This window comes from Rhyacophila brunnea, unplaced genomic scaffold (genome assembly GCF_057557595.1).
Source record: "Rhyacophila brunnea isolate RB1 unplaced genomic scaffold, BYU_Rbru_1.0 scaffold_24, whole genome shotgun sequence".
NCBI lineage: Eukaryota > Metazoa > Arthropoda > Insecta > Trichoptera > Rhyacophilidae > Rhyacophila > Rhyacophila brunnea.
The window spans coordinates 12040842-12063084 of NW_028232904.1; the positions used below are offsets into that span (position 1 = coordinate 12040842).

The window sequence follows — 22243 nt, forward strand, 5'->3', positions numbered from 1 at the left end:
AAAATTAATTAAAAGGGCCCGTAAGCATTGGGTTAATAATTTAGTTGCTAGGACCACCCACTTACCAACCAATAATAGTGGATTGGATTACGGATTTCTTCCGAAATAACTTTTCATACAAAACAGAATTAACTGAAAATGAATTCAATTCTACTTAAAGATGGCTAAAAGTATTAAAAGAATGCATTAGCATAGTGTTCTCATATATTCTAAAAGTTTCAAATGTCTAGCTAGTCAGGAAGTTAGTTAAAAATCGATTGCAACGGACAAATAAGAATACGAGTTAATAAAAACGTTGTAAAATCTGTAAAAATCCCATCACTGACACATATTCTGTATAGCAATGTTGGTAGGTTGGTGCACAGATTTTTATGTTAAGTTTTTTATGTTTTGGGAAAATCAAATTTGAAAAAGTTGAATCGGTTGATTATCGAAAGCAAAATGGACATATGCAAGGCATGTCTAACTTCAAGTGGGCAGTGATCTACTATCCAGTATCAAAACTGGCATTATCCACCACGCTCTAGAATGAGAGAAGATAGATCTATAGTTTTTTTAACATCTATGATATTCTTGTATTACGATAGAACCCAGCAAACATTCTGCCGGCGTGACACATCGACTGCACGCGCCTCAACACATCTTATCTGCCCCACGCCGGTCGGTCCAAAGTACGGTGGCGCCATCAAGTGGGGACTCCCCGCTGTCACTGTCGATTGGCTGCTTGCGTGTGCTAAGAAAGGACGTAGAGTCCGGGAAGGGCCCTACCTTGTCGGAGACACGAAGGGTAAGTTAATATCGGAAGTGATATCCTATGCATTTATGACACGGTTGTCCATATGCTTGAATTTTTACAAATTTAAATATGATTTTAGAACCTATTTGGGATTACGAAGAGGACCCCAGTTTGAAAGGAGACATGTCTTCAACAAATGCAAATGACGAAAAAGAAAATATAACCCATAATGACAACTCCCCTCCTCTGGCTCCAATGCCGGAAGAAGAAGTTGCCGCCTGTAAAACTGATTTTGCTAACCAAACACGGGATAACGATGTTCCGAAACCCGTTGTTAGCACTCCTGAATGTGTCACGCCCAAGGGAAAGCACGGGAAATTATCACTAGGTTGGTACATGTTATTCAACATTACTATTGGCATTTTGTCATGTCTGCAGATGTCTTAGCGACAATCTGCTGAACTAAAAATCCACTACATACTATACTTCCATCCTTTGCACTGATAGTAGAATAATATCTGATTTTTACTTTAAAGATGTGGTCACTCTTATTTGTTTTAATATTTTCAGGAGGCCAGATGTCTCCGGCATCCAGATACATTGCGATGGCACGACAGGGTCTTCTCGGGTTAGACTCGCAAGAAACACCCAAGAGGACAAGTGAAGTTGACAGACGTCCCAACCTGAGTAAATATATATTCTTATTTTGTCTTTCTACCATTGTAGTATATTGCTCCTTCTTCAAAACTGAGGATTGCAACCACTCTGACATGAGCCGATACATAAATGTACTAATTTACATTCTTCTTCTTCTTCGACCACGTCCGATCCTAATAAGATCATATGGGCCTCCACAGAGTAGAGGTTTGTATTGACAGATTTTGTTTTTACTAGAAATGGATGTCAGCCACTTGCTCAACCTATTAGGTCCATACTCTGACTCATACACGAATTGAAAAACAATATGTGTACTTGCCAGACCCAGGATTCGAACCTGGGACCCACGACGCAATTTACATTACTAATCATTTACTCCGAGTACTATAATTTTAATTTTATAAATTCGAAATTTTATTTATATTCTGACTGTTGTCATATTATGAATTTCATTTCACAAAATCAAATTTTTTTTTTGACCATGTCTGATCCAAATAAGAACACCAGTAAAATATGATAGATTGCATAAAGGCACATTACTTGTGGTTAATTTGTATACACATTCTGTATATTAGGAATTTTGAAGACAGTTCGATTTTCAAATCAAACGATTATATTATGTGTGGCTGTATTGGTAACAAGTTTATTATTTTCTTCTTCTATCGGCAGCTCCAAAAACAAAATGGTGTTTTGCGTTCTGGTTTGAAGTCTGTCACTTTGTTTACATAACCTATTTTTTTGATTACGCTTGTTCCAGATGAAACATTCAGCACCCCGCCGATGGACAACGCTCTGTCGACTCCGAACCTTGCTTTGTTCAGTCCCACTACCCGCAGAAGAATGCAGGCCATCAAGAGGGGAGAGATGCCCTCCAATCCGCCTAAGACGCCCAGGAATCCATGTGAGTATACTTAGAAAATGGTGAATTGTTACTTCATCAAAGATCAGATTCATGCCCACCAAGAGTTCGATCTCCCGCCTTCGTATTGTCTTTCCTTGCTCTATGATGTCATGCTAGAGACGAGCTACTATTATGAGAGATATGACAGTGGTGCCAATGCACAGTAGGAGAAAAGCCCAAAATCGTGGCCAAATCTGAAATGACCTCTGATTTGAATAAAAATTAGCATACAGAGGCTTTGAAGGCCAAATTATCGTAAACAAAATGGCCGATCCAATATGGCGGACATGGATGTTAAAAAGGTGCCAGATCTTGACAAAAATTGGTATATACGGGTTTTCAAGGTCACTGATTACGAATCCGAAATCTAAATGATCGTAAACAAAATGGCCGATCCAATATGGCGGACATGGATGTTAAAAAGGTACCAGATCTTGACAAAAATTGGTATATACGGGTTTTTAAGATCGCTGATTACGAATCCGAAATCTAAACTATTGTAAACAAAATGGCCGATCCAAAATGGCGGACATGGATGTTAAAAAAGTGTCAGATCATGACAGAAATTGGTATATGCGGGTTTTGAAGGTCACTGATTATGCATTCAAAAGCTAAATTATAGTAAACAAAATGGCCTATCAAGCCCAAAACGCACTTATTCCGCAGCTAACTTTTGTAAATTTCGCAAGGTTATACAATAAACTAAAGGCCTAGACTAAGAGCTTTGCAAAATGTGACAAAATATATAACTTTTCGAATAGTTGAAATTGCAAGTTTTCAAAATTATTCAATTTTCTTTATGCAGATATTTATACTACATTTCAATAATTTATACATTAAGGCAATGTCCTAAATAACACACATAATGTGACTTTTACGCCATCTATTTATATTTAAAGGCATCTACCATGAATTTCTAAAAATCTGTTACTAAAAACTTTGGTCAATCCCAACCAGATGCCAGTAAGTTACCATAACTAAATTTAAAGTTGCCAGTGTGTTAAATTGCTAGACAAAAATTCATTTACATATTATTTAAGAATATAATATATTCTACTATAATATTATTATATATATACCTATTCAAATAATTATTATTTTTTTAAATAAGTACAATATTTTATTATATCATATTGACATTTTTATGATAGTATAATAGTATATTATAATATATTGTAGGTATATAATTTGATCAAATTCAATTACACAAAAAACGTTGTATATGGAATTACCTTCACTTATTATAATATAAAAAAGTTCCACTAGTTATTTTGTAATATGTGACAATCTAATTCACTGTGAATTGACACATATAATTTTAAATCGTCTGCCAAGAGTAAAAACTGGATTCCATTGATAACATTGACAATGTCACAAGATTTGATATAATACACGTGATATGATATAAGAAAATAAAATATAATCGCTAAGACACTTCGCTTTCTTCCATTTTTTGTGATGCAAGTGCTTTAGTCGTATGTTTTTAATTAAATCAAAATTGAACCATTTTGGGTAGCGACGCGAAGAGCCCGATGATTTTTTTATAAAGAATGACTTGTCAAATACATTATATATACATTGGTAAAATACCTTCACTGCAGCATTGACGCCACTAATCGAATATAAAATTTCCCAATCATTATTCTGAAATTCGTAATACATATGCAATAGGTCGCCCTTAAAGAAGTTCCACAAATTATTATTAATAAACTTCGATTCAGTACATTCACTGTCTCCATTTCCAACATTATGATGTTGAATATGACTATTTGTGAACCGTAAAGAATTTAATGGCAAATCTATTGAGAGCGCAGGGTGATATTATGCATCTTCAGGTATAAGTGGGTCGGCACAGGCATGTACCGGTACACAACAATCTGAATCCGCCAAAACTAAGTCTAAAATTCGCGATTTCACATTTTGATACACCCCTGTTACAGGCGGGCTTCTCCCAGTGTAAAATAATCATTTCGTAGTCATAAGTCGAAACGTAACCCTGACCTCTAGAAACGGCTTCATAAAACATCTAATCTGATTCCTTGCTCAACTACGTAAATTTTTTTTTATTCATAAGTAAAGGCCTTCGTCCGGTGTGTGAAAATCACATACTGGGCGAAGGTGTAATTAAGATATATTTAATTTGATTTAAAAAGTTTAAATGATGATGGATGAGAGAGATAATTTTAAGACTAAATATAAGTATTCATATATAATAAATTTTGCCGTGCTTGCCAGCAACGTTAAAATCTCCACGCGCCTGCGCCGGGGTGGTCCTCGTGATTCGTCAAATCAAAAGCATCACGCGATAAAATTTGGCCAATCACGAGAGTCCTTTTTGCAGGACGGCGTGGGTACGGGGAATTTGAAAAAGAAAATTAGTAAGCGTCCTTTGTAAACCGTGTACAGACCTGCGTAACTAATTGTAAAAACAAAATATGTAATGGACTATAAAGTAACGTTTTCCAACCAAATATTAAAATATATAACGCTAAGACCGCACGAGAAAGACTTAGTGTTTTATTTAATTTTACCAACATATATAAATCCTTTTTTTATCTTTTTTTTGTGAATCCGGGGTTCGATGGACACCTGAGCTAGCCGCTGGAACCCCGGGTATCTCAATTTCTTATATCTGAAAACTGCTTGAGATTCATACAGGATAAAAAATGAGATGAATACAAATTGAAATCACCAATGATGGTTATACAATTATCAACTGGCAAGTTTTCAAAGTATGAAAAGAACGAATTATATGCATCGCGAGACGATCGCGGTGGAAAATACACGCAACAAACAGTGAAAAATGACCCATTTCACCGTAATCGAATAATAACGACGTCAATAGCTTAGTAAAGTGACAGTCAACAACAGATATACTGTCTGCTCGGTCGGAGCGTACAGCAATGAGAACGCCACCACCTCTCTGCCCAAAATAAAAATTGCATTATAGTGAATTTTTTTTTAGTTAACTTTATAAGCTGGCGACCCCACAGAAAACTCGTCGCGTTCCGAGGTTGGGAACCCGTGGTCTAAACAGTCATCTCGCTCGAAAGTTTAGCTTTGCCAAGAAAAGTGCTGTTAAAACATAGCACTTATTGTAACAATTACAACAATTCGATACAAACCTTCCTTAGATAGCAGCGGGAAGCGTCTTGCGTACATAGTCTAAGGAATAGACACGCTGGATCCAAACACATGTTTGTGAAAAATTGTTTAGGTTTAGGAATCAGGTTATAGAAAGTATTGAGAATACTAGACGTGTTGAAAATAAATCTTGGTGAATATCTTCACCTTGGAAGTGAATAGAGGTAATCCACACAAAATTCAAAAACGTTTTTATTTGACCAAACAATTTTTAAAATACTTATTGGTTATAATTATTATTATGGTGAAGAAAAATAACTGATTTTTTTACAGGAACATGTATTTCCATCAAATTTGCTAAACAATCTAATACACAAATGACATCCGTGAAGCTCTATTCACTTCCAAGGTGACGATATCAGGAAAACATGTATAATAGTAAAACGCATGCGTAGATTAGAAATGCTTTTTATTATCGCTCAAGTCCGACAATTCTAGGAATATATTCTGGAAGAATTGCCAAAGAAACCAAAATAACCACTAACTAAACTAACTATATATGGTATATAATTATATAAAAAAGTTCCACTAGTTATTTTCATTAAAACATTTTAGAATATAATAAATCATTGGTTACATTGTATAGCATTGTAAATTAATAATAATTATGAGATATCGTTATAAGCATAGAACACGAAAAATCTGAAAACCATCGTGAAAATCCACGAAACAAGCATGACATGCATAAACAGCTACAAAAGAAGTTGTTTATTCTAATGAAGTATATATAATAAGCAATATTATTGAAGTTAACCCTCGAGCCATCACGTGGCCCTATATTGGTTGATGTGAAGCATCTAGTTCAGTTTTAGGTTGGGAATGCCCTAGGAAAAGATACCCAGGACTAAGGTTGCTACGCTCAAAGTGAGCTCTGACTGAGTTTAAAGAAGTTACTTTCTAATGCAAAGTTCCGGGGAGAGAAGAGCGCAAGGAAATTATTAAAATAAAAATAATTCTATTGTATATATAAAAAAATAATGAAGCTAATCATACGAACAGCAAAAATTACGTGTAGAGATCTTCACGCCCGCAGTAAGACGCCGCAAATTTTTTAAATGCAGGATAATTGGCCTTAGTAGCAACCAAGTCGGACGGCCCGATGGGCCCAACAGCTGGTTGGACCGACCTGAGCATCTCCTCCCGTTCGGAGCACATTCTAAGACATTCCCAGAGGATGTGGTTGGCATCCTGAATTACCCCTCCGCATGGACATGTCGGACGGCTTACAAGTCCAAGCTCAAAGAGCTTGCCAGCGAACCCACCGTGTCCAATCACAAATTGATCGGTGTGATGGTCAGGAGTCAGATATTTGGTTATCTCCAATCGCCATTTAATGTCTGGAAAAAATTTAAATGTGTGCCGGCCCTTGGTTGATTCATTCCACCGTCGCTGCCAGGTCTTCTATGCCGCGTCAAGCGTCAATAGACGTATAGTCAGGTTACTTTTTCAGCAACAAGCCGAGGAGCTAGGAGAAGCGCGTCCGTTGAAGTTGATCGGTAGGCCTTTGTGATTTCTAAGAGCGCGCTACGTAGTCTATCAGTTTTATAGATACGCGAAATTCCATGTCCAAATGTCAAGGAAAACTATGACATATTTATAGCGAGAATTATATCAGAAGTCAACATAAATTACTTTTTTATTTTCTTCGCTTCAGTTTGCAAATTATTTAATATAAACTCAGGTTCGCGAATTCTCATACCCCGTTGGATACGGCTATCAGCTAATTCTGGAAGAAGGCAATCATTATAAAAACTTATCAAACGCAGTAGAACACGTGTCTCAAACTGTGGATCTGGCAAAAGTCGTATGATTTCGATTCCACTGTCGGCATATACAATTAAATCACAGTATTCCTTCTTCGCAATGTACAACTGTCCCTGTATTTGAAACCAATAATTATGTGATTCTTTTAAGTGAAGTACGGAGTTCACAATAGTTAAACATAATATATTGTTTTGTAATGCTACCTCTAAAATTGGTTTGGAACCGATGGACGGAAGACATTTAACTTCAATCAATCCATTTTCCCCAATTAAACCGTCGGGGCTTGCACCTAAAAATGGGAATTCCGTTCTTACAAAAAGACCACAAGGCATAACAGTGACTTTGTTTTTTGCTTCATATAAGGCAATAGCAGTGCGTTCATTCTTCCTGCCATACATTTTATCCTTTGTCACAATATCACTTGGGAAAAGCATATTTTTAACAGTATTATGCCGTGGTGTCGTATTTCTCATTTTGAAAATATTCCCAAACTTAGATGCTGTCAAACGTTTATGCCTGGCATCAATCCACACATAATTTTCACTTTGCACTACTGTCGCCAACTGCAATTGCTTACAATCTGTATCGCAAGAAACCCCAGCCTGTAAAGATTCCATAATTTCTTTCATTTTCTCCTGTAAGTCCAACTGTGGAATATCTGAATCGGCAGCATGCGGGCCATATTCACAGTCAGCTTGGTTGCTCACAGGGACAGTTGGTTTTTTATACCTGGAAGTGAAATCTAAACGTCTCGCCTTAAGACGATTTTGACGTTTTAGCCGACTAATAACAACACTTTTAATTATTTGACTAGGAGACATACCGGTTATATTTTTATGCATACCTAAAATATGTACTGACCCCAGCGAATGAGCTAGTCCAGCACCATAACATCTACCCTTATAACTACTGCCTCTGGAGAAATCAACTCTTTTTCCACCTGTCAATTTGCTCACCAATGACATATAATTTTCTGCCGAGTTTGTGGTAACATTCGTTACCAGTCTATCAGCTTTTTGAATTATTCCGTCTAGATGGAGGCGTATACCTTTCATCATTAAAGATTTTTCCAAATATGGTACATTGTTTACATCAGGATGTGTCTTCTTGCAGTAATCTGCACGGCACTCAGAGTGTTCGCCAAATACATGATTGGGTCCATTTTTCAAATCCAACTTTAACTGAGTGATATTGCCTTCGCATCGTTTTATAGCGCATCGTGCAGCACTTTTGAGACGTTTAATCTCCTTCCGCAATAAGCTTCGGCTTTTCGTATCGTATTTCACGTTATTAACCATCGTATAAAGTTTGCTAGTGTAGCATTTGACCATGTGATTCGCGCATTCCATTTTTTTAATTTTATACCCAAACGGTGCTCTCACGCACCCTAGCAAATACACTTGAATCACCATCCCATATTAAAAATTTTACCCATACTTGATGTTTGTCAAAAATATAATTTAGTCCCTCAACTACAATGGTTTGCTCCATGCCTGTCGATGGTCCAGAAAAAGATATATTACACTCATGTTTCTTAGCTGGTTTTTTTTCATTGGCTGCCATGGTACAAATGTGGCAATATTTGTTCTTAACACCTAGGTAAAGAAGTTTTCCTGTTCGTTTTCCGATGATGCATGCCACTCCGGATTTGGCAGAAAAACTATGGCCATAACTCCTTCTTGACCAACCTCCGTCAACAATGACCGTTATATAGGGGTGTTTTTCATCAATTTCATTATTTTCTATAGCCAACTGTCTCTCGATCTCTATATCCTTCGACATTTGATCACACAAATGAGTTTTCCATGACTGGCCAACTTTTTTTTCATGCCTTTGGAACGTTCCCGAAGACATGAATGGAATTCCCACAATACCGCATAATTCCTGTGCCTGACTGTAACCAATCCCGATATTTAAAGATCCCCAAACAAATGATGTATTAATCGTAGACGTTTGGGGTTCAGCTAATACTGACGCTGTTTTCTCACAACACCTGCATTCAAAATGCAATGTTGACTTAATACCGTCTTTTGTTTCTCTTTTTAGGACCATTTTTCCTCCAGTGCATTTTAACGGATGACTAAAGACTTGTTCCATCTGTTTAAACAGGTATCCAATGTCGACGATGCGTCTGCCAGAAGGCATATAGCTCTGGATGTCTTCGTCGACACAATTGTACTCAACGACTAAAGGTGGTAGATTGTCCGAATCATCTGTGATGGTTATATCCAAATCATTATATATTACCGGAACAGGTTCGATAACCGATGGTTTAGGTCCGGTCGTTTTCGAATACGTTTTCAATTTTTTCGGCCAACAGCTCTGAATGTCTTCACAACTCTCAAGTCTCACACAATAATTGTGCTCATTTGTCAATACTGGAAGATTGTCTGGGTCATCCGAGATGGATACATCACTATTTATCACCGGAATTGGTTCACAAGCAACGGCTGTGTTGGATGATACTAACTTCCGTTTCCTAAAGTATTCATCACGACTTTCCATCAATATTTTGGTAGTTTTAGATAGTTTTGTATTTTTTCTAGTGTAGGACTTATATTTTTTAACACTTACACATGGCACATCCATAATCTAATATATAAAAATTAATATTTGTGTGTTTGTTTGTTCGTATTTAATGCGCGGCCATACCGTTCATCCGATTGCGATAAAACTTTGTAAACTTATTGCTTGCACTTGCGGGAAGAGTATAGGCTATACTAATATATAAAAATGAATGTCTGTCTGTCTGTATGTCTGTCTGTCTGTGTGTCTGTCCCGTATGCGTTCCTATACCATTCATCCGATTGCAATGAAATTTTGGTAAGTGGTTGTATGCATACCCATAAAGGTTTCTGAATTAGAAAAATCATCATCTTCTTCTTCTTCTTCTTCATTATATTTTCTTTTATTCGTATGGTTCCTATACCATTCATCCGATTGCAATGAAATTTTGGTAAGTGGTTGTATGCACACCCATAAAGGTTTCTGAATTAGAAAAATCATCATCTTCTTCTTCTTCTTCATTCTATCTTCTTTTATTCGTATGGTTCCTATACCATTCATCCGATTGCAATGAAATTTTGGCAAGTGGTTGTATGTACACCCATAAAGGATTCTGAATTAGAAAAATCATCATCTTCTTCTTCTTCTTCATTATATTTTCTTTTATTCGTATGGTTCCTATACCATTCATCCGATTGCAATGAAATTTTGGTATGTGGTTGTATGCACACCCATAAAGGTTTCTGAATTAGAAAAATCATCATCTTCTTCTTCTTCTTCATTATATTTTCTTTTCTTCGTATGGTTCCTATACCATTCATCCGATTGCAATGAAATTTTGGTAAGTGGTTGTATGCACACTCATAAAGGTTTCTGAATTAGAAAAATCATCATCTTCTTCTTCTTCTTCATTCTATCTTCTTTTATTCGTATGGTCCCTATACCATTCATCCGATTGCGATGAAACCTTCATCAGTTGTTGTGGTAACACCCGCAATGGTTTTTGAATTAGTACAACCATCTTCTTCTTCTTCTTCTTCTATTCTATATTCTTCTATTCGTATGCGTTTCTATTCCATTCATCCGATTGCAACAAATTTTTCGTCAGTAATTGTGCCAACACCCGCGAAGGTTTCTGAATTGGTACAACCATCTTCTTCTTCTATTCTATCTTCTATTCGTATGTGTTCCTATTCCATTCATCCGATTGCAATAAAATTTTCGTCAGTAATTATGCCAACACCCGCAAAGGATTCTGAATTAGTACAACTATCTTCTTCTTCTTCTTCATTCTATCTTCTTTTATTCGTATGGTCCCTATACCATTCATCCGATTGCGATGAAACCTTCATCAGTTGTTGTGGTAACACCCGCAATGGTTTTTTTAATTAGTACAACCATCTTCTTCTTCTTCTTCTGCTATTCTATATTCTTCTATTCGTATGCGTTCCTATTCCATTCATCCGATTGCAATAAAATTTTCGTTAGTAATTGTGCCTACACCCGCGAAGGTTTCTGAATTAGTACAACCATCTTCTTCTTCTTCATTCTATCTTCTTTTATTCGTATGGTCCCTATACCATTCATCCGATTGCGATGAAACCTTCATCAGTTGTTGTGGTAACATCCGCAATGGTTTTTTGAATTAGTACAACCATCTTCTTCTTCTTCTTCTATTCTATATTCTTCTATTCGTATGCGTTCCTATTCCATTCATCCGATTGCAATAAAATTTTCGTCAGTAATTGTGCCAACACCCGCAAAGGTTTCTGAATTAGTACAACTATCTTCTTCTTCTTCTTCTTCTTCATTCTATCTTCTTTTATTCGTATGGTCCCTATACCATTCATCCGATTGCAATGAAACCTTCATCAGTTGTTGTGGTAACACCCGCAATGGTTTTTTAATTAGTACAACCATCTTCTTCTTCTTCTTCTTCTTCTTCTATTCTATATTCTTCTATTCGTATGCGTTCCTATTTCATTCATCCGATTGCAATAAAATTTTCGTTAGTAATTGTGCCTACACCCGGGAAGGTTTCTGAATTAGTACAACCATCTTCTTCTTCTTCTTCTTCTTCATTCTATCTTCTTTTATTCGTATGGTCCCTATACCATTTATCCGATTGCGATGAAACCTTCGTCAGTTGTTGTGGTAACACCCGCAATGGTTTTTGAATTAGTACAACTATCTTCTTCTTCTTCTTCTTCTATTCTATATTCTTCTATTCGTATGCGTTTCTATTCCATTCATCCGATTGCAACAAATTTTTCGTCAGTAATTGTACCAACACCCGCGAAGGTTTCTGAATTGGTACAACCATCTTCTTCTTCTATTCTATCTTCTATTCGTATGCGTTCCTATACCATTCATCCGATTGCAATGAAATTTTGATCAACTGTTGTGCTCACGCCGCAAAGGTCTCTGAATTGTTACAACTATTTTCTTTTTCTTCTATTCTATCTTCTTCTATTTGTATGCGTTCTTATACCATTCATCCGATTGCGATGAAATTTTGACCAGTTGTTGTGAGCACGCCCGCGAAGAGTTCTGAATTAGTACAACCATCTTCTTCTTCTTCTATTTGTATGCGTTCCTATACCATTCATCCGATTGCAATGAAACTTTGGTGAGTTGTTGTGCCCTTGCCCGCAAAGGTTTCTGAATTACTACAATCATCTTTTTCTTCTTCTATTTGTATGCGTTCTTATGCCATTCATCCGATTGTGATGAAATTTTGACCAGTTGTTGTGCGCAAGCCCGCGAAGGTTTTTGAATTAGTACAACCATCTTCTTCTTGCTTCTATTCGTATGCGTTCCTATACCATTAATCCGATTGCAATGAAACTTTGGTGAGTTGTCATGCGCATGCCCACGAAGGTTTCTGAATTAGAAAATCATCTTCTTCTACTATTCGTATGCGTTCCTATACCATTCATCCGATTGCGATGAAACTTTTGTCAGTTGTGTGCGGTTTCTAAATTATTATTATATAACATACAAAGTTTGTTGTTTGTTTGTTCCATCCAATTTTGATTTTTTTTTTATTACATATTTATAACATTAATAACGTTTTCATATTTTGGATTCGATTTTAATTTAGTGTTCTTATGTTTGACCTTTACTCCTATTATAATTATTTTCATATTGCCATATTGTATTACACAGATATTTTAATATTAAAGAAATAATTACCTCTTATTATTTTTCAAATATCTAAGATAAATATAACCACGAAGCGACCCCGTGCGAAGCCGGGTACTTCAGCTAGTTATTAATAAAATATAGGTACTAGATCAATATGTAACAAAGATTTATATTCACTTATCACACACCTCTGGTATTCACTATTTAATTAAACTACACTGAATATGTGATGTAATTTAAACACTCACAATATAATTTATCACAACAATATCACGTAATTTGCACTGAGTAACATAAATTATATAAAAATGCATAAAACAAGAATAAAAACACGCCAAATGTCAGTAACTACAACATAACCTAATAAAATAATTTTGGTTGCAGAAAATCATACAATGTGTGATTTCTTCACCAAAAATCAATCAATAATCACACGACCTACTTAGTAACGAAAATGTTACTGATTAGTCAATTAATTTATAATTAATTACAATTATTACAATTAATTAATAAAAAGCCAAAATTGATTGCCGATTGCCGTAAGCGCGTGATCATTGATGGTGCTGCCATGTGTCAAAATGCGAGATTTGTTTATTTTTATCATAAATAATGGTAAAAAACAGTTGTAATTTAAGCAAATACTAATTGAAAATAATTTTCAGTATCAAATTTTGAATATAGGCAGGTTCCTACGTATATTAAGTAAATATTGTAATTTTAATTTGTTAAGTTATTTTTATTCATATGGCAATTTCGCCTAGAAGTTTAATCCACAAACTGATTTTTGCCAATGTTCAGAGAAAAATGTTATTTTGTCTTGTCTATGTGTGAGTTTCATTTTCAACGTCATGTTATGGTTGTGTGTGTATTTTGTATGGAGGTATTTTGTTTCCAAATAATTCCACGACGGCATACGGCCAAGCGTCGGCTAAGTGTTGTCAACATGTTGCCAATTTGAGCAATTATTTCGAAAATTCATTTCTGGGGTTTTGGCCACGTTTTTGGGCTTTTCTCCTACTGTGCAATGTTAAGAATTTTTTGACGCGCATCGAATTGATTTATAACTCGATTTTAGTACAGTACACTCTCAGTAATCCGCCGCTCGATTATCCGACAACTACTATAAATAATCCGCCATTATTTTTACTAGTCGAAAGTACAAAATCATGCTCTATAATTCGCCGGTATTCGATTGTCAAATTCAGTAGTCCACCGCGAATAAGTATACAACGCAGGTGAGACGGGCTTATTTTGGAAACTTCTCCTTCGTAAAATGTACGTTCATCGCGAAGAAAGTAATGTACCAGGGAGGAAAGTGCCCGAGGAATGCATCACAATTATGCCGTGCTCCAATGCAACCGAGACACACAATCTGAAGCTTTTTTTCATAGGTAAAAGCCAAGAATCCTAAGCCATTCAAGAATATTTGCCTCACTGAACAACTGGTTGTGTCAAGTAATTTACTGCTTAATATTTAGTTAATAAATAAACGTTTATAAATACGTATAATTTAGTAAATACTTGATTTTGATTATAAATAAAACCGTAATTTGCTAGTACATACAAATTTCAGTAGAAAAAAACTATTTTTACGAAATACATGTTTTAATTTTTACCATATTTTGTATGTATACACTATAATCCACCGCATTCACTAATTGGACACTTGTCTGGTTTTTGGGGTGGCAGATTACTGAGAGAGTACTGTAATAAAAAAAACCAAAACTGACATTTTAAAGGCGTCAGATGAAACTAGTATGGTAGGACGGTACGGGACGGAATTTATTAGCATCACAAGAACAAGGTTAATGCAACAATAGCAGCGACTTGAGTATTGGAATATGTTTGCCTAATTGTGTGTTTTTGTTTCAGTTGACATTTCCATCGCGACTCCCGACAGCGCGTTTGGGGCAGCCCTGCGACCTGATACTGGTCACATGTCCACAGAATCTCGCAAGAAGCTCTTCAAGTTCTGCGACAACCTGCCCCTGCCCAACACCCCTGATCATTCTCAATACAAGCACACTGTAAGTTGATGCACTACCGACTACCGATCCATTACTATCTTTTCCTATTCTCTGCACACCTTGTGTTTGATCACTTCACCTCATCGGTGTTTGCCGTCTGCTCTTCTACCCGGCACACTGCCTGAAACAATTATCCTTTCAATCACATAATATGTACGACCCAGGCCACACAGGGGAAAATCTGTAAAGTAAATAATATAATTTCTTTTTTTTCAGCCAATCGCCGAATTGAAAAAGCGGTTTTTATCTCAGTATCTAAATGACGAAGGCACGCCTTTGGCCCCTAGGCAACTTCATCCCGGTGTAAGTAATCTTAGTTACATCCTTATATTGTATCGCTGACCTTATCAGCTACCGGAATTAGCAATATAGTATTTGGAAGGTACCCGGTTTCTATCCCAGCTCGATCAACACACTCATGTGTTGATTATTATTTTCAATTGTTAACACACGTGTCTTCAAAGGCATGGATTTTTGTGATGTTCTCCCGACAATTTTTCCTTATTGTATGAAGCTAATAAATATTATTCTTTTTTTACCACGTTTTTCTTAGCTCGTATTTTTGTTTGTCCGGTGGTTGTTTATCCAGTACAAATCTTGCAATCGACTTTTAACTAACTTCCCGACTTGCTAGACATTTGAAACTTTTAGAATATATCAGAACACGATGCCAATGCATTCTTTTAATACTTTTAGCCATCTTTAAGTAGAATTGAATTCATTGTCAGTTAATTCTTTTTTGTATGAAAAGTTATTTTGGAAGAAATCCATAATCCAATCCACTATTATTGGTTGCTAAGGGGGTAGTCCTAGCAACTAAATTATTAATATATACGTGTGTTACTATAGAAATCAAAATGACATTTCAGTATTCTATATTTGTTTGTTTATTGCAAAATAGCAAAAAAATGGTTTGTTGACAATTGCCTTATTTGTCCTAAATTATTAATACATAGAATTGTCAAGTTTATATGATTCAACAGAAAATTTAAAAACGTGGTATATAAAAGTTCTTTTTTATCTTGTAATTATTTAATATTTCATTTTGGGGTCCATATTATATTGTCCCTACTGCGAACACGGTAACGTAACGTGTCTAACATTTGAATCATTTCTTGTTAAAATAATGTCACACCGATGTTGCAGGATGGTGAAGAGACTCCTCCGTCGAAGCAGAGGAAGATGTCGAAACTACAGGTAGTTAGTGAATATTTTTACCAATGACATTACTCACAATACAAAAATTATTCATGTCTTGTCATATTTTAACATCAGTAGGTCGCATGTGTATCTTTCAGAACAGCCGCCCTGAGAAGGTTTTTTAGTACTTTCATAGCTATAGAAAAATTGCAGCCCTGACAAATAAATCTCAAACCACAAAAGTGTGATATTACTTGCAGTTAGTTTTAATCGTTTGCCTCTTGGTAACTCTCTAAGAAGTTTTTTTTCATTGTTTATGGTTCGACGAGTCTGGTATGTGGTTAGACGTCATGTGGATATTATTGTGATATTATTTCGTCAACCATGGAGCCAACGCTAGATGGCTTGCCTCTTTATAGATAGGTTACGGGTTTGTTTTCACAAAAATCACATGTTGTTCTTTCAATCATGTTATTATTGTTCTGGGACATGGTCATAATGCAATGGTACATGTCTTACGACTTGTGCATAGCAGTGGTGATTTCCCTGACATTATTACTGTATTTCAGTCCCCTTCCGGAGACCAGACGAACGGCGTGATGAGCCCCACCCTGGAGAAAAAGCTGAAGCAGCTGGATGCCATATTGACTGGCGGCAATTCCAACAGTACGGCCACCACTCCGAGGTCTATCCTCGGCAAGAGAAGCATGGGGACGCCTTCATCGCTGAGGAAGATCAATCTTCCCGATTCGCAACCTGTCTGTAATGCATCTTCCATAATCATTTGACGTCTCGTATAAATGAAATTTTCATAATAAAATATCCCCAAGTAGAATAATTTTTTGTGGTGAAGGGTGGAGGTAAGCTCTTAAGATTCGACATAAATAGTGCACACTAAACATTGTCAGTAATACGTATTTGTTTTCATTGAACTAAGAATACAATTTGCAGATGGTGCTGGCTAGTTTTTAAACTCAATTAAACCCTGCCTAAACTAAACTATTATAGTTTAGGTATGCTATGGGTGAACCGACAAAATAGTGCACACTTTTTCAGTCATACTTTACAGTTCGTTGAATTCAAAATACATATTAGAGATGGTGTTGGTCAATTTTTTTGAATTCATTAAGCCCTATCTACCCAAACCATAATCGATAAAAAATATTCTTCTATCTATAAAATATCTAAATGGTTCTTTTGAGGGTGAGGAGGCACCTAGCGGAAAAATACGAAGCTTGCAATTTGAGTAATTTTTTTGATAATTTACAATTTCAACTGTATTTAATAAATATGTAGCTGAAAACATTAAAAAAAAAAAATTTTTTGTTTTAAGTCAAAGATAAACTTACAACTGTAAAAAAATGTTACAAAATGTGAATTTGTCACAGGACCGCATCTTATTATTACACTATATTTTATGGTCATATTTATTATTAAAATTTAGTTTATTAAGTTTCCAATTTTTCCTCGGAAAGATTTTTGACTAATTCATAGTTTTAATATTTTTTATATTTATTTTAAAAAACATCGATTTTTATAAAAATATAAATGTGTATAACTTGAAATCCTTTTTATTTATATCAAATCGAGCTTAAATATTGGGACCATACCTAAATCTTCAATGCAAATGATCTCAATTCAATTGAAATTTGGTCGAAAAAAAATTAACTCGAATTTAATACTGACAAATGTGTGTGTATTAGCTTTTCGAAATCAAGATCTCCAATTATATTCAACTACAATATGTCAAATAGATTACTGAAGCGTCAATCAGAAATTAAAGATCTTATAAATATATAAAGGCATATTGTTCGTCTCACGTTTATCATTTCGCTCATACATCACTTCTATGGCATTGCGTGCGAGCAAGCTTCTAGGATTCGTCATGAGACGAGCCAAGTCATTCAAGAATCCAAATGTTTTACATACACCATGTGTCGTTAGTACGGAGTATTCTTGAGTATTAACAGGAGTCCTTATGAGGTTTCCTATAAGCTTGTTTTAGTGCGTGTTCAGAAGAAATTTCTTCGACATCTTTATTTTAATGTATATAATATGTAATTATTTTCCTTTTGACAGTTTCTCAAACGAGTTTTTTCAAAACAGGCTCACCAGGCACCAATAGCGAGGGCTGTGCGGCATTATGTATTTTGTTTTCAAAATTCTATTTTATTGTTATATTAATACAAGAAATATCTGTTTCCAGTCCAGTCAGGGTGTGGTGAGTCACAGATGGATTCAGTGGGATGGGATGATACGACCCATTCCATGAACGCCGCAACAAACCAGCAAATCCCGGCTGCCAAAGTTTACAAGTTTATCTTCTCTACAAATGTTTCGGTAATCATCATAATAATACTGAATTCATCCATATTGTTGAAATTGTAACAGAATTTTTTTTTTCACCATATCCTTTGGTTACCAACCTTTTACAGTAGACTGAAAATAGAAAAGAAATCAAATTACAGATTACAAAATGTACAGCAAACAAACATTCATATCATTCCCTATTAGCGGTACTTTTTAGTGGACTGTAATAGGACGGGGATGATTTGGATGCTGGGGCTTAATGACGACAAGGTGGGCGCTGGGCTGGCTTCGTGGTCTGGTTCCCACTCACTAGCATGACCACTCTCCCAATTACACTGTACTTTTTGAGTCACTCTTAAGTTTGTTGAATAGATGGTTGGGTAATGAGTTTGATTGTTTATAAATTACGGTGATTTACGCAGCGCAGCATTGGGGGTAGAATTACTTCTGTGATGACGCTAAGGTGAAACAAGTGCATGTCTTGACATTTTTATGGTCTAAACTGCCCGGATGGGGGCAATAATTATGGACGTGGATAGGGAATTTTAATGGAATTTGTGCTACCATAATTGGCCAAAACACCTACTATTTGAAGGTACGTAATACATACTGCATTTTGTGTGTCTAGAATCGTGTGGAACTGGAAACAATCATAAAGAGACTGGGCGGAACGGTAGCCGAGGAGGTGGATAGCACGGTGACACACACGGTGTGCAACAAACCCAACCGCTCGGAGAAAGTGATGGCGTCCATCGCGGCCGGGATTTTGCTTCTGCATCCGAGTTACATCTCTCGCAGTCAGGAGGCCGGACGCTTTCTGGATGTGAGTATGCTAGAGGGAGAGTTAAGTGTGGTAGAATTGGACTGTATTATGCAACAAAGAACCAATCCACAAATATCTACTTCTGAGATAAATGCCTTTTATGACAGTTTTATGTATTGGTAAACAATGTGGTATTCATGAACAAATATTTTGGGAGTTCAAAGATATTGAAAGTAAGGTAATTATTTATTTATATTGACTACTTAACTTTTGCTTTATCTGAAGAAATTAATGCATTTATTAACAAAAAAATGTTGATTAGTTCTTTGTTGCAAAATTGAAACAGTCCATATATCAATGTTGGTTCTTACAACGATAGATGGCAGTAACGTTCACTTACACACGTGGTATTTTTTCCTAACAAATTGACTCTTATGGGAACCACATTATAACACTAACTCATATTTTAACAAGTTGAGGGTTGGTTCTTTGTTGCATAATACCATCCAATTGATAACCACAGAAAAATAATTCAGTTTCCCTTCTTCCATAGGAAGTTTTCTTTAACATCTTGATACCTAATAAAGTTTATCGGTACGGTACCTACTTATCAGTACAGTCAAAGTGCATTACACTGACATGAACAAAATGTTTCTGTCGGTAGACTGGATATATTCTCTGATTTGTTTTGTCGTAGTTCGCGAGGTCTCTCCAATTTCTTTTCACATCCACCGCAATTTAAGTGATATTATGATTCAACAGGAAGACGCCTTCGTGTGGGGAAGCACGCATCCCGAAACCCAAGTGCCGAGTGTGGAGGGGCACGAAGCCATCGTGTCGCTGGCGGCTCAGCGATGGCACGCCAGATTGCGCAGCGGACATCCGCCCGCCTTCCATGGCCTGTGCGTGATAGTGCACGTCTCCCCTGATAAGAGGCCGCCCCTCGTCAAGCTGCTGGTCTTGGGCGGAGCAGTCTTGCTGGATGATACGTAAGCTGCATACTTGTCATAGATCTACTGCTTCGCCACTGCATGTTTAAATAGTTCTGTGCAGTTCGATTTTCAAGTTGAACAATTGCATGTGTAGATTGATACATAACAAGTTCATTATTTTTTTCTTCTATTAGCAGTCCCAGGGAACTCAGAAAATAACAGGAACAGAAATACCTAACGGGTAAGGAGTAGCAGGCAACCGATCTCTAGTGATGAAGAATACGGAATAAACTTAAACACGTGTCAAGAATACGTCATACGTTGAATACTGACAACTGCTCTCCGTTTATGCATCGACGCTCATTTAATATTGATGTATTACCACACACTTTTGCACGTCCATAATGCGTGGTTCATTTTCACACTCACACATTTAAAACCCTGCGTTAAAATGTAGTGTATTGAATATAGCCTATTAGAATTCTTTTTATTAATCTGTTCTGTGAGCAGTCCTGAAAAAAATGCATACACATTTCTTTGTATTTTATGTGATTATCGATCTTAAAGTAATGGTCAATGTATTGCATTTTTTTGGCCTACATAAACGGTAGCGATTAAGTATCTTTACAAGTGTTTATAGCAAAATTTTATATTGAAATGTCTGATTTGATATGGCAATATGTGAGATGCGTGAAATGTGAAGTTGAATTTAATTATACACGATCCAATACAGTAATACCCTGACTTACGCGAACTCGAAGTTACGCGGTTCTTGATTTTTTCATTTGGCAACACTGCCGTGTTTGAAAATAATGTCTTTATAGAAGTTTTCGTCACCGTGTTTGATTTAGTAATGTAGCTTTTGTTCCTACTTCCAGCATCCCACCGAAGGCCGACAGCCCAGTGCCGACGTGCTGCATCGCAGAGCTCCCCAAGAGGGCCCTGCCCAGTGAGTCGCTGCGCTACCTGGCCTCCAATAAGATCCCCCTATGCCCGTCCACCTACCTCGCCAAACTACTCATGGAGGATAACCTCGAGCCGGCCATGCACTACGCCTATCCTGACTTCAAGAAACTCCTGGATAACTGATTGTGACAGCCGGTGACTTCATTGCAAACTGAATAGACTGTTAATAATAATAATTAATATATACAATGTGATAACCTAAAAATACCGACAAACATAATGTAGCATGTTCGTACAATATTAATAATTTTATATGAGAAGTGGTGTCACTGTGATGTTGGACGACACCAAATTAAATGTGCCGAATGTTGGTTGAAGCAGTCATAGAAGTATTATGATTAAGAGAAGTCAGAACGAGGATTGTTTGAATAAATTCTTGTTAACCAATAAAAAGCTGCCGCTAAGGGGAGAAAATGTGTAGTCTTTTTTCTTGGTATTTAAAATGTTATCAGACTGATGCTCCTATTCCGTAGCACATTTTGAACCTTTAAACGAATATTGTCAGTAGGAAAAATCTGCCGAAATCTCCAGAACAATGAGGTCACCTCACGAGTACCGCGCTATATCGGTAACCGCATAACTCAATGATCGTTTTTTTATTATTTTCTACATGCTTACACATTTTCTTTGTTTTTAGTGGTTTTGTCTGTGGATTTTCTATAAAATTTTTATCTATGTCTGGTATTTACGTCTATTATCTAAGGTCTGCTAGTTGTGTTATGTTCAAAATATTATCTATGGATGCAATATCGCGAGTAATTTTAACATACGCACACGTAGAAACTGTTAAAATTAATTGAGATTACCATGAATTATGAATAATAATATTAATAATAATAATTAGTGTTGTCTTTCTCCGTCATTGAATTTATATAAGTACTGATCATTCAAAATAATCTGCAGAATGACGAAACCATAGATTAAATTTGTCACGTGACAAGTACGTGACGTGATCATAATGTAATCACAGCATAGTTCTCGTCAACATGACTTTGGACACATATATCAGTGGCGAAGGGAGGAGGTAGGTTGTGGAGATCCTACATAAATAGTGCATACTAAACTTTGTCAGTCATACTTATTTGTTTTCATTAAACTAACAATACAAATTGCAGATGGTATTGGTCAGTTTTTTAAATTCAATTAAACCCTGCGTCAAAGCCATAATAGATTTTTTTTTAAAAAGCTAACTAAGACCATTTTTAATTTCTACTATTAATTCAATGAAAACAAAAACATATTATGTAAGTA

General features: G+C 36.1%; 1 protein-coding gene across 2 annotated transcripts in view; it reads left to right on the forward strand.

The window, feature by feature from the left end:
* Positions 1–21402, forward strand: part of mus101 (mutagen-sensitive 101) — a 41282-nt gene extending 19880 nt beyond the window's left edge. The window contains exons 14-25 of one of the 2 annotated variants that reach the window (XM_085951709.1): positions 588–787; positions 876–1124; positions 1307–1423; positions 2151–2294; positions 14727–14881; positions 15098–15184; positions 16028–16078; positions 16591–16783; positions 18228–18361; positions 18960–19154; positions 19857–20083; positions 20905–21402. In XM_085951709.1, the coding sequence (XP_085807835.1) occupies positions 588–787; positions 876–1124; positions 1307–1423; positions 2151–2294; positions 14727–14881; positions 15098–15184; positions 16028–16078; positions 16591–16783; positions 18228–18361; positions 18960–19154; positions 19857–20083; positions 20905–21115 (1963 nt within the window). In that variant the 3' untranslated portion in view covers positions 21116–21402. The remainder of the gene's footprint in view (positions 1–587; positions 788–875; positions 1125–1306; positions 1424–2150; positions 2295–14726; positions 14882–15097; positions 15185–16027; positions 16079–16590; positions 16784–18227; positions 18362–18959; positions 19155–19856; positions 20084–20904) is intronic. The other variant, XM_085951710.1, reaches the window with a different exon arrangement.
* Positions 21403–22243: the final 841 nt, after the last annotated feature.